Source organism: Furipterus horrens, unplaced genomic scaffold, assembly GCF_987537825.1.
Source record: "Furipterus horrens unplaced genomic scaffold, mFurHor1.1.pri manual_scaffold_9, whole genome shotgun sequence".
NCBI classification, from domain to species: domain Eukaryota; kingdom Metazoa; phylum Chordata; class Mammalia; order Chiroptera; family Furipteridae; genus Furipterus; species Furipterus horrens.
The window spans coordinates 71,654,647-71,667,855 of record NW_028327179.1 but is presented as its reverse complement, the minus strand read 5'-3'; the positions used below and the strand labels follow the sequence as shown (position 1 = coordinate 71,667,855).

The 13,209-nt window shown below is 37.2% G+C and overlaps 1 protein-coding gene across 5 annotated transcripts in view; it reads right to left on the bottom strand.

Moving 5' to 3' along the window:
- Nucleotides 1–13,209, bottom strand: part of ST7 (suppression of tumorigenicity 7) — a 348,571-nt gene that overhangs the window by 119,079 nt on the left and 216,283 nt on the right. For all 5 annotated transcript variants that reach the window (XR_016513065.1, XR_016513066.1, XM_090287402.1 and 2 more), the window contains exons 4-6: nucleotides 3,979–4,033; nucleotides 3,219–3,334; nucleotides 1,563–1,638 (exon numbers count right to left, since the gene is read on the bottom strand). Coding sequence is in view for 3 of the 5 variants with exons in the window: in XM_090287402.1 (XP_090143528.1) it covers nucleotides 1,563–1,638; nucleotides 3,219–3,334; nucleotides 3,979–4,033 (247 nt within the window). In the remaining 2 variants the exon portion in view is untranslated. The remainder of the gene's footprint in view (nucleotides 1–1,562; nucleotides 1,639–3,218; nucleotides 3,335–3,978; nucleotides 4,034–13,209) is intronic.

Here is a 13,209-nt window from a genome sequence, read left to right as displayed (position 1 = left end):
AAATTATCACATAAGTAAGTAAACAAAAATGACAACACAACAACAACATCAAAACAAGAAAAGTTTATAGTTAGTAGCAGCAAATAAAGAGAAAGCAAAGCTTTCTAATTCCTACTTTGTTCCTGGCTTCTCCATCAAGGAGAGTGACTGTCAGACAGAAAAAGGGAGAAGAAATTAACTCTAAAATGGGTAAAAAGATGTAAGATAGCAAATAACTGGTCTATCCTAAATGAACTACTATACTGGGATGGGCAAAGCCCAGGAAGCCAACAAATATAGGCAGGCCAAAGAAACTGCCATCTGTGGATAGTTAAGGACTCACAAAGAATGGAGAGGTACTAGAAGATTAGATGACAAATGTAGCATAAATGTTCAAAAAGGGGGAGAGGCAGACTTCCCAAACTACAGAACAGTGATTTGGAAAGATATTCTAAAGGATTATAAAAGGAATAATTTCCAAGCATTTTAAAAAGAAACTGAACACTGGAGCTAGCTTAAATTCAGTAAGACTAAACAAATCAGTTTGTGCTAGCTTCGTTTACTCTAATAGATTTACTATCCATTAAAGATCCATAGCTATAACTGGCAATCTTAAGATTAAAATGGAGAAATGTGGGCTGATTCGAGGTGTAACTGATGGCTTACTAATTAATTGAACAATACCAAAGGATAATAATTCATGAAGACATGAACCTTCAGGGTGGTTTCCATATGTCATGTCACAGGGATCTATCCCTGACCCAGATATTTTTATCAGAAACATGGAATGACATACAGAAGACAGGCACATCAATTTTGCAGATGACAAGTAACTGGAAAATAAATATGCTGCATGACAGAATCAGGAACCAAATAGATTAACAGGTTATAATTGCCAGATTTTCAACTCTCAAATGAATATTTTTTCTAAGACCACTGAAGAAGATTCTGTAACCTTCTTTAGAAAAAAAAATCATAAAATAGTTTAACAATGACCACTTGGCAGGGAGAGTGCCGAGGTGATTCAAGCACCAGATGGGTGGCTGAGCTAAATGACCTTTAAGGTCTCTGCCAAACCTGAGCTTTTATGACTCCAAGTTTAAGAATTTTACTCGGTTTCTGAGATCTCCAGGAGAGATTTCCCAGTCTTCCTTGGTAACCCATAGAATGTTTAACAACACTAAACACAGCATTTCCTCTTATCTTTGCCTTGATCTTGAAATACTTTTAAAGTGTAAATTTTTTCACCTTAGGTTTTTACTGTGTTTTCCCTACTAGCAGAAGTTCTGTCTAGAAAATGTGATGGCACAGACAAGCATTCTACACCTGTAAAAATTTCCCTGTCAAAATGTTTGAGATATGTAAAGAACTGCATTTTAGGGTCATAGCAAACCACTGAATTGTTCTCTAAAATGACTAAAACCTCCTCCACAAAAATGTTTTTTTTTAATAAACTAATGCCCCCTCAAATAATCCTCAAGTTCAAATGCATAGTTTAATATCAGTATCCCATCACTGGCAACTGAATACATTTAGCAAAGAATAAGATTTCCTTTTTAAAAGCAAGACCTTCCTCCACTTACTCGTTTATCTCTAAGGCTTCATGAGCCGCAGAAATCCTAGCTTGGGGGTTTCTTTCTCTCCAGGCTTTCTGCATTACTATTTTAGAAAAAGAGAGAAAAAGCAAGTCAATCAATATACGTAATCAGCAAGACTTAATACAGGACAACGGCTCAATTAGTTGTTTTAGGCTCAGATTACAAAGGAATATTTTCACTTACCAAAAGGATCATCCCAAACCTCCAAAGGCACACAAATACATTCTAAACTTGCTATCCAACTGTCCTTCAATTGCTGACATCCAATCCTTCTTACGCTCATAAAACAACAGATCTAAATCTTATAGACTAATTTATACTCTATAATCTTGATTAAGATTCCTTAATCAAGAAAAGGCACTCTAACAGAGATTCAACATTTCTTTGGCTCATAATGTTATTTGTTGTTAAATAATATGTATTATTTTACACATTTTGAGATGACATTGCTGCTAATCTCTTCCTTCTACTTAGACACAACATAATTTTATTGGTCACCTCCCCAAACACTTGCTGCAGGCTCTGGATATTTGAACTTTTAAAACCACTTGAAGATTTGTGAGTAGGGTCAGAAGAAAGTACTTTTAGCTTTTGCTTAATATGTATACCTGTTTCCAGTGTTTGGTGCAAACCTAGTTTTCATATATCAAATCAGTTTGTACATATATGGTGGGAAGTTCAATGCTTGGAATATTTATTTTACTATGATGTTCCACCATGACAAAGAGTACCACTTAAAAAAGGAGTAACAATCTCCTTATTTAATAAGTTCTATAAATTTGTATCTTTTAAGTTAGTTTCTTAGGAGCATGTATGTATTCTTTTTCTTAAAAGATTTTTTCACCTATTTTCTTTAAGTTTAGTAATATCAAAAATATCAATAGGATTATTTATAACTCAAGCAATGTTAAATGCGTGCTCAACAAAGTCTTTTCCAGGATGGAAAAAAATATGGATTCCAACAGCCAAGGTCTTGCCCCCATTCAATGCTAATGATACAATAAATAGGCATATAGGTCACTATAATATACCCTTTAATTGTTTGGATTCACTGAATCCCAATTTCTAACTAGAATATCATTAAGAAGTCATGACCCTTCATTCTATCTCAATCAAGGATTTAATTACATTTCTTCATAATATGTAAATCAAACTTTGGTTTTTTTAAAATATTTATTTATTTTTAGAGAGAGAGGAAGTGATGGAGAAAGAGAGGGAGAGAAACATCAATGTGTGAGAGAAACATCAATGTGTGAAAGAAACATCGATTGGCCGCCTCTTTCACACCCCCAACTGGGGACCTGGCCGGCAACCGAGGCACGTGCCCTGGCTGGGAATCAAACTGGCAATCCTTTGGTTCGCAGGACAATGCCCAAACCACTGAGCTATATCACTCAGGGAAAACTTTGGTATTTTTTTAAATAATATTTTAAATTATAATGAGAGGACTCATTTCTACATCACTACTTCATTGTGATAAAGCTTTTATTCAGGTATCAGAATTCTGGGTTCCATTAGTCAATGTCCAACTTAATATTTAGTTGTTGGGACTTTCCTGAAGCAGATATTCTAAAAGTTAATAATCTTACTATTTAAAAGACAAAGAAAGCCCTCCCACTCAGCAGCTAAAGTTTTCCATACTTGCATCTGCAGGACGAAGATGGTCCGAGTCACAAGTAAAGAATGTCTGGTGGTCCTGGGCAGAGAGATTCATGTCATAGTAAGTCAGAGGTTCTCGTCCTGTCACCCAAGTGTACCTGTAAAGGGGAAATAAGATAATCAGACACCTTTGAGAGAGGAAAGCAAGACCTACACAATATTAAGCTGCATAGGAGTTGAACTACAAAGCATTAACTGAGTACTAAAACAGCTTTGCCAGTGAATTTTAAAAAATATTGTTTTAATCATCATATTCTTCCTTCAGGAAATATATCAGTAGGAAAGAAGTAAACATTTCCCCGACATTTGTGTCTTAAAATTTCACCAGCACTAGTTAATGAAAACCTTCCCTAATTAGTATTATAAATAGACATTTCCCAAAAGCTATGACATTTTTGACTTGCCTAATTACTCCACAAAATTAAATTTCAACATCACTTCTGTGGCATCTTTATAACCGTGTTCCAGGTAAGCTTCAAAATATTTTGACTGTATAATATATAATGAAAAGAATAACCATAATATAAAAATTTCCAAAAAGTACATATTTTTGTATAGTATCTCAATTTCAATGCTAAGATATTTATAAAACAGAAAAATCAAAACAGTTGAGGGTAGTATCAAAAAATGGAAGCACTAAATAAACTCTTACAATGACCTCTAAATGAACCAGCAAAAACATTTGCTGTTGTCTTTCCTCTCTGAACTACTCATTTATTTCCCAAGCTATCAAAATGCTTACCGATTATATTCAGCACCCCGAAATAAATTTAGTGGATTTCGCCATACTTTGCATTCTGTAACAAAGAGAAATATGAAAATGTTATACATAGTTCAGAGACACTACAGCTACAAGCTAATTAATTCAGCAAAACACCCTTCCTGGCCATTTGATAAGATAATTTTATTCTCTATCCTCTACATAGAAAGCAACGTGGGAAACTCAGGAAATATAGCTCAGGAACCAGGACTTTGGAAAGTTTTGCCTAATCTCTCTGGGCCCAAGTTTCCTCATTTATTAGTTCAAGGTATGTGCCAAAATCAGCTATCTTATAACTTCTACAATCATTTTAAGAGGTGTAAACAGATTCTGTAAGTTTACTTCTAAAATTATACGTAGAAGATAGAGGTAGAAGTAAAACTACTTTAGATTACTCTAAAATGTATCTTATAATAACTTTACATATGACAGACTAAACTTACACTCTATAGTACAATATGCAAAGAGCCTTAGATTTTTAATTAGGGTCTATGTTAATATTGATTTTGTGATAATTCACCAAAGTGCCATAAAGGAGTGATAGGGAAATTAATACAGTCAACATTATTTTGGGGAGAAATGCTATGAAATTAAATTGTTTTAAAACATTTAATATTGCTCACTTATACAGATATGTGTATTAAAAATCATACTAATATAATGTTAGCATGTACTAATAGATTATACATCTTTGTTATACAAGGACCACAAAAATTTACAATAGAACCTTAACTTAGAAAAGTCGAACCAGAGGTATGTAAACAAGGAGTAGACCAACAGTGACAAGCAGGGAGGAGGAGGGAGAGAAGGGGATAAAAAGGGGAAGGGTCTAGTCAAAGAATATGTATAAATGACCCATGGACATGGACAACTGGGTGGGGACTGACTGTGGGAGAAGGGGTGGGCAGGGTGTGGGGAAGCAATAGGAAAAAAAGTAAAAAAAAGAAAAGTATATCACTATCTTTTAGGACTATGTAATAGTATATGTGTGACTAACAAGCTGCAATTCTTTTAAGACATCTACGATTAAGATTTTCTACTGATTCAGAATATCATATTTCTTTGGATGAATAATGTTTTATTAGAAAATAAAATTAGTTAACAGTACTTAAAACATCTGTGAGTGTGTGTGTGTGTGTGTGTGTGTGTAGTTAGACAAAAAACACACCTAATAACATATACACATGAAAGTGAGCAATTATTGTAGAAATCAAAGGAACATTAAAGGCCATGGGTAAGACATTAAGATTCTACCCTCAGTCCTGTTACATTCTATATCCATTCTTTCACCCATCCACCCATCCACCGATCCATCCATCCATCCAATGAGCACTGAACAACCAGTGGGGGAAACAAGTAAACCATTATTACAATACAGTGTGAAAATGAAAACCATGAAGCACTATGGAAACACTGTATAACTGCAATAAATTGTTGTTAAAATAGTGAATAAGGAGTATACACATAACAGGAAGACATGTTTTTATTTAAAAGACATAACTATCTTTAAATTAGGGCAAAATCTCACTTAAAATTTGATCCATGTTTATAAACAATTGCCCTAAATTTTGTCACTTAGCTTGTCATTTAGGAAATTATCTTTGCTAAGTTCAGCATCTTTGAATTTTATTCTTAAGAAATTGAAATTCAGTTGTTATCACAAACTAAAAATTATGCTTCCCTTAAATAATTGCTTTTTTCTCAAATGAAAAGCCCCTAAGAGGTGTCACTAATGCACTCCAGATCATAGCTTGAATCACAGTGGTGAGCCAAACAATCATGATGAATGTCTTTGTGGTTTTATAATTCTTTGGTCCTTACCACTCCAAACCCCCCTTCAGAGAATGTCTTTCAAAATTCAAAGTGTTCCTCTTAAAACTTTACAAATATTGCATGCTTTGTATTTAGCATACAATAAATATGCACTCACATTTATGTACAAAGATGCTCATGGTGGCATTATTTACAGTAAAATAGGTAATATTTGGGGAGATGACTCTCTCTCACTGAACTTCATCTGAAATATTATTTTAAAAAGCTATGGCAAATAGTTTGTCTCCAGCAAATATATCATTACATTGCCTGCGAGGATAAGCACTGTTCAAATACCAACTGACAAATTACAAAGCAAATTGCCTTCAATTAAAATATCAATATAACTTTATATATTGGATAAAAATAAAATTATTTCTAAATAAAAATAACTCCAAAGAGAAATGGTGTGCATACCTAAAGTATTATTGACCAATATCTGAAGTGCTCTCTTTATTTAGGAAGTGCCACATGTAGTCAACAGGGGGTGCTAAAACATTTTGAAATACTGTTTTTAGAGAACTGAATTTCTTTTTAAAGGCACTGAGAAGTACACATTGCCAACTATAAAAATAGTCATAAGGAAGTAAAGAACAGCATAGGAAATATAGTCAATGATATTGTAATATTGTATGGTGTCAGGTGGATACTAGACTTACTGGCGTGATCACTTTGTCATCATTGTATTGTATATCTAAAACTAATGCCAAATGTATATCAACCGTAATAGAAAATAATTTTTTTAAAGGAAAAATACAACTAATCAAAACCAAAAACTGGGGAGAGCAAAATGGTCTTCACCTTTCATTAAAAAAAGAACTCAATAATAATATTTAAAATGAAACATAGTAGTAAAAAGATTATTGTTAACATTAGTGTCATACATGTGGTCTATACTCAGTGTCTTGAACTATCCCTGAACTTTGGGAATTAGGATCTAATAATTGTAAAAAATGTAAAATACTCTGAGTGAGAAATAACATGTGATGAAAAAAATACATAATTATATTCATTAGCTATATCCTTCAAATTGAGGGTGCAGGGAAGGTATAATTTTCCTTCAAGAACAAGCAATCTAGAGGTCAAATATGAACACATGTGAATGTTTCACTTCAAATTAGGTCATATGTACATTAATTTCTTCTTTGCTGCTCTGTTTCATAATCTTATCTTTACCACAAAAACTCTTAATCTGGAATCACTCTAGGGGAACCTACAACATAAAATCAGATTGACTAATGGTTTCATGATATGGGCTAAGGTTGAGTTTTCCAAATGTATTAAAATATGAAGATTTAAGTCAGCAAATTAAATTCAGGTTTCTAGAGGGTAAAAATTTTTCCATATGAGGTCAAGATTCTTATTTGTGACATTGAGAAATAAATTCCTTATCTAAGTTACAATTAAAAGTTTACCTCCAAAAAATTTTTCATTCCTCATAATACCAACAATTTCAGTACTCTTTAGAACACTCAAACTTGACTAGGACTTCTTCAAAGGCTTGCTAACATTGTTAATAGTTCATTTTTAAAAAATGCCCTTGGGGCTTCTGACCAAGATGGAGGTCTAGATAGACATGCTGTGTCTCCCTCCACAACTAAGAAGGAATACAGCTATCTCAAATGTAGAGACAAACAGAAGTCGCAGAAAATCGAGCTGCATGGAAGTCCAACAAACAAAGATATGAAGAAGAAATACTCATCCAGACAGGTAAGAGGGGCAATATCTTGAATTAGGCATAAAAGAATTTGAGGGAGTAACACTTTTTGAATTGAAAACTACCAGTGTGTTACTTTGTAACTTCTAATAATTTTTTAAATAATTATTTTGAAAAGTTATGAAAACAGGTAAAGCTTAATTATTTAATAAAATGGATATTCTGTTACTCTTAATGATTGCTTAAGTGGACCTGTATGATGTTCATGTCTAGGTATCAAAGGTAATAAATATATGCAGAATCACATGTCAGAAATTGACTGGCTTGGGGTAATCTTGATTGTTCCAATACATCTGATGATACTTTAGGGCTCTTTTCTGTTGTACTATGGAACTAAAGTGTTTAAAACTATTACTAAAAAGTGCCTAACGATTTTCCAGAGGAGTTTTCAAAACTGTTTCTCTAGTGGAAAATTTAATTGATGAGGGCACAGGATTTTAAAAACATGATGTTACAGGGTAGCTGGTCTGTTGTATATAAGGGTAATTGTTCTCTATGGTTCCATCCACAGTAGCCCACAGCTCACAGTTCCTGCACCAGGGAAGATAAAGCTTCATTGCTTCTGACTGTGCAAACCAGTGGGGGTTAGCGCAGAGGAAGAAATTGCCAGTCTCTCAGCACTAAGAGTGTCAGTTATTATTATTTGTAACTATATGGCTTTCTATGGGGAAAATTATTTGCTCTGGTGTTATGAGAATTCAAGGATCTATGAAGGTCTTAGGATATATCTTAGCACCCAGCTGCTGAGAGAAATGATCAGACCTCAGCATGCTGGCAAGAATGCAATTAGACTAAGAGAAGCAGTAAATAACAGAGTAGCTCTTGCTTAGTTCCCAAAGCCTACAGAAAAGATTCTCTCCTTTGTCATAATAGGATGCTAAGTTTCTGTATAGGACGCAAAGAACATAAAAAAATGCTACCTATCACCAAGGACTTTAAAATCAAGCTCCCATCTTTACTTTGGTCTTCCATCTCACTGTTCCCTACTAAAACTTTCCCTCTCAATGATGCTTATTTCATGACTTTTCATACTCAGGTACTCCTCTAAAGTGCTCATCTATCACTCATAGGACTGTGTGGCTTAAATATGTACATAGTAGATATTATGCATTAGTCCCGGCACTAAATCCTGCATTACAAAAAAAAAAAAAAAGATACAGTTTATGCAGAGAGGAGGTTATAGCCTTGGTAGAAAAATGAAAAGGGCATTGAACCATTAATCTGATATCCAACAGAAGCTCTACAGAAGGAATAATTGTTCTGAGAGAACCAGATTTTCCCTTTGTCACAATCCTCAAGGAAAAAGAGAACTTAATTCTTAAAAAAATTAAAAGGTTCTAACAGCATGGTACTTTTAATAACATGGAGGAAAATATTATTCTACATCCAACTACTTAACTGTGAAAACTTTTTATTCATAAAACGTTTTAAAAAGATATAAAATTCCCATCCCTGGAATCGTCAATTATGTAAATTACTAATTCATAGCCTAGGAAGATTTCTCATACTAAAAAGTTACCACCTCTTCCCAGAGTCTAAAATCTGATAAGGTTGGTAATATTATTATTACAAACAGTAGCAACAGCAACTTTTATTATAGCTATAAGCTTTTATTTTCATTGAACCTTTTAATAAAGGGGCTTAAAGCTCAAGTCATCTTCTGTCCCAACCTTTTTGGCACCAGGGACCGGTTTCATGGAAGATGTGGGGAGTGGGTTAAATAGAGGTGGAGCTCAGGTGAGCTTCGCTAGTGGTATCAGTCCATGGCCCGGAGGTTGGGGACCCCTGATCTATATCCTGTATGTAAGTTAGCAAGAGGAACGTATAGTAGGCCTTTTTACAGAATTAAAGAGTAAAGAATAGAAAAGCTACATAGGGTGATCCAAGAAAGTAGCAGAGTAAGTTGGAAGCTTTACTAAACCTTCTCTCTGGACCAAACTGGAATTACAACTAAATTATAGAACAATCATCATGAACAACCAACTGAAGACCGTCTAAAGAGAAGTCTTATAACCAAGGATTTACAGAAGAAGCTGCATCAAGACTGGCAAGAAGGGTAGAGCCCTGAAAAGGTCTGGCTCTGCTCCTGCAAATGGTGGCTGAGGTTCCAGATAGATATCACAGCTACGGGGGAAGTCCACCTGAGAAGCATGGAATGTAAACCCCAAGCCAGGCTCCCCAGCCCAGAGCAACAGAGCCAGGTAGAGGTGCCCATATAACACCTGGTTGTAAAAATCAGCAGGGTTTCTAAAAACCAAAAGATCAAAAATATTAACAATATAATGACAATAAATATATACCTATCAACAATTGAATATAAAAAACAAAATAAACTAACAGGCAGAACTGAAACAGACTCATAGATACAAAGACATTTGAATGGTTGAAAGAAGGGAGGGTGTTGGGGGGATGGGTGAAAGAGGTGAAAGGATTAAGAAGTACAAATTGGTAGTTACGAAACAGTCATGGAGATGTAAAGTACAGTATGGGGATACAGTCAATAATATTCTAGTAACTATGGATGGTGTCAGATGGGCATGAGATTTATCAGGACGATCACTTAGTAACTTACATACTGTCTAATCACTATGTGTGCACCTGAGACTAATATGATATTGTATTTCAACTGTAATTGAACAATAAAAAGAATGGAAAAAATTAAAGTAAAAACAAAAATATCATCCTAAAAAAATATATAACCAACCCTCAAAAAAAAAAAATAAAAGAAAATGAGAACACAAACCCAAAACCTATGGTGTAACAGAGCAGGGGCCCTCCGCAAAGTCCCCACAGCTCATGGTTTTGGGGATAGGGAAGGAGATAATAGAGCTTTTGAAGTGCTTTGCATATCTATGGTAAGTTGATAACTAGATAATAGTTGTGCTGCAGCCCAGGGCAAAAGGGCAGGTGATGGGCTTAAGACATTTTTATGCTGCCCCCAGTTAAAAGGGAAGATGATAGGCTTAAGAGACTTTTCATAACAATAACTAATGGTGCTCTGGGTCAGCATTTAAAATAAGAGTAGGCAGCCATAAAAGGAGAAGCCACATGGTCTAAGAGTGTAGAAGGGATTCAGCTAGGAGGTCTGGTGTATAAGGGGGAAGCCATGTGGTTTGGAGAGAGAGTCTACCACAAGGTCTGGAGTAAGAAGGAGGCCAACTGGGAAACCTGCCTGGAGAACAGGGCAGCATGGATGATGAGGCTGGAATTGCGGGGACCTGCCTAACCAAGCATGGATTAGTTGGAAATGCCTGAAATGCCGAACTGCAAGTAGGAATACGGAGCCATGGACTTCTGCTTTTCTGAAAGATAGTACCTCTCACCGGCCTATTCTGAAACTGGCCTGGTTTGACAGGGGAAGGCAGTACTAAGTGTTTTGGGGTGTTTTAAAGGGAATGGGACATAATGGTAAAAACCTGCCATTATTCTGAATCTTTAAAACTTTAAATAAACCCCCTTTCCTTTTTCACCAAACTTCTGTATTGGGAGTCACACTTCTTGGCAGTAGGCAATCAGACCCCACAGCAGTTCCAGGATAGCATAGGCTGGGGTTCTGAAACAATGGGACAGAGCAAAAGTAGTCCTAAGCAGGGAATTCGTGACATTACAGGCCTATCTCAAGAAACAAGAAAAATCTCAAATAAACAATCTAACTTTACACTTAAAAGAACTGAAAAAGAACAACAAACAAAGCCCATAGTGAGTAGGAGGAACAAAATAATAAGGATCAGAGCAAAACTAAACGAAATAGAGTATTAAAAACAATACAAAAGATGAGTGGAACCAAGAGCTGGTTCTTTAAAAAGATAAACAAGATGGACAAACCTTAACCAGATTCATCAAGAATATAAGAAAGAGGACCGAAATAAGTAAGATCAGAAAGGAGGGACTTCCAGTTAAGATGGCGACACAGGTAAACACAGCTTGCCTCCATGCATAGCCACATCAAAATAACAAGTAAAATATAGAACAACCATCACTCATAACCATCAGAAATCAAGTTGAATGGAAGTGTGACAACAATGGAAGTACAGAAACCACATTCATCCAGACTGGTAGAAGGGACAGAGACATGGAACAGGCTGGTCTCACACTTACATGTGGTGAATAAAAACTCAGGAGCGATATCTCAGGAGCCAGGAGTCCCAGCCCCACACCTGGCCCCCTGGGCCCAGGGTTCCAATGTCAGGAAGATAAGCCCTCATAACATCAGATTGCAAAAACCAGCAGAAATTGGTGGAAGAAACTTTTGGAGTCTCAAACAGTTCATCTTCAAAAAGCCACACATGGACTGAATCAGACTCAATCCCTCTAAGCTCAAGGACTGGGATAGCAGCTTAAAAGGCAACAGTGGTCGTCGTCGGCAGCCGTCCGTCTCGAGAGACGATGGTGTAGCTTCTTAAGAGTCTATCTGCACCGCCGAGAATGGTTGTGCAGTCCGACTCGGGAGTGACACGGTATCTGTCTCCTACCGTGTTGAATCGACATCTTGCGATGACGCTGGAGTGTCCTCTCCAGTGAAGCTGAAGCTACAGAGCCTCGAGAGACGATGGTGTAGCTTCTTAAGAGTCTATCTGCGCCGCCAAGAATGGCTGTGCAGTCCGACTCGGGAGTGACACGGTATCTGTCTCCTCCCATGTTGAATCGACATCTTGCGATGTCGCTGGAGTGTCCTCTCCAGTGAAGCTGAAGCTACAGAGCCTGGGCAGGGTGATATGGAGGGTCTGCTATTGCCCATGCAGCAGACCCCCCCTCTCTTCGCAGCTGAAGGATCCAAGGGAAAGACGGAGTCAATACAGCTTGGCTTCAGGTGCGCCTCAGGAGTTGCCGGTGTTGACTACAACGTCAAACCGCCTTAGGGACTCCGGCTCCGGATTTTCTGTCGGGGTTTACTCCCTTAGCCTTTCCCCTGAAGAGGTATGCCGCAAGGCAGCGGAGGTTTTTTGGAATCAGAGTTTTCCTTCTCTGATGTGCCCTGACTGGAAGATCGAACCAGCGACACTTAGCTCGCAGGCCGACGCTCAATCCACTGAGCCAAACCAGCCAGGGGTATACAGGAACAGTGGTATACAGGAAGGAACTGTAGTATCTGGCATCAAGGTGAGAGCTAGGAGACAGCATTCTTCCAGACAAAAAGGTGGGCAGAGGCAATTGTCCCTCTCTTAACCCTAATTCCACAAAGCCATAAAGCCAGCAGGCAGGTGCCATATCTGAGACTCCATCAACCTTGCTAATACTGTTTGTCCCACCCTGGAGATTCCGAGACTCCATCCAACCCAAATTACGGGTCCCATCATAGTGACCTTTCCACATGAATGGGCTGGTCCTAGCTCATGCTTCACAACTTCCTAAATCCTCTCAAACAAGCAATAGTCAGCCTCAGTGCACACCATACCTCTTACTAAGTGGCCCCAGAGCTGGCACTAGCAGCAGACAGCCTAGATTCATATTTTGGCTTAGCCTGGAAATCTCTGAGCTCAGCACAAGTAGCAGCCATCTCAGATTGCTTTATAGCTCAGGCAGGGTGGTACCAGGCCGAACACAGGTTGGGGATGATCTTGGCCTGCACTGCCCTGGAAACTCCAAAGCCTGCGTACCTAGTGAACAGCTATAGACCACCACCCTGTCCCTGCTCAGCTGATTCTCCACAGAGGACGGAAGTTGATGGTCAGTGGTCACAGCCA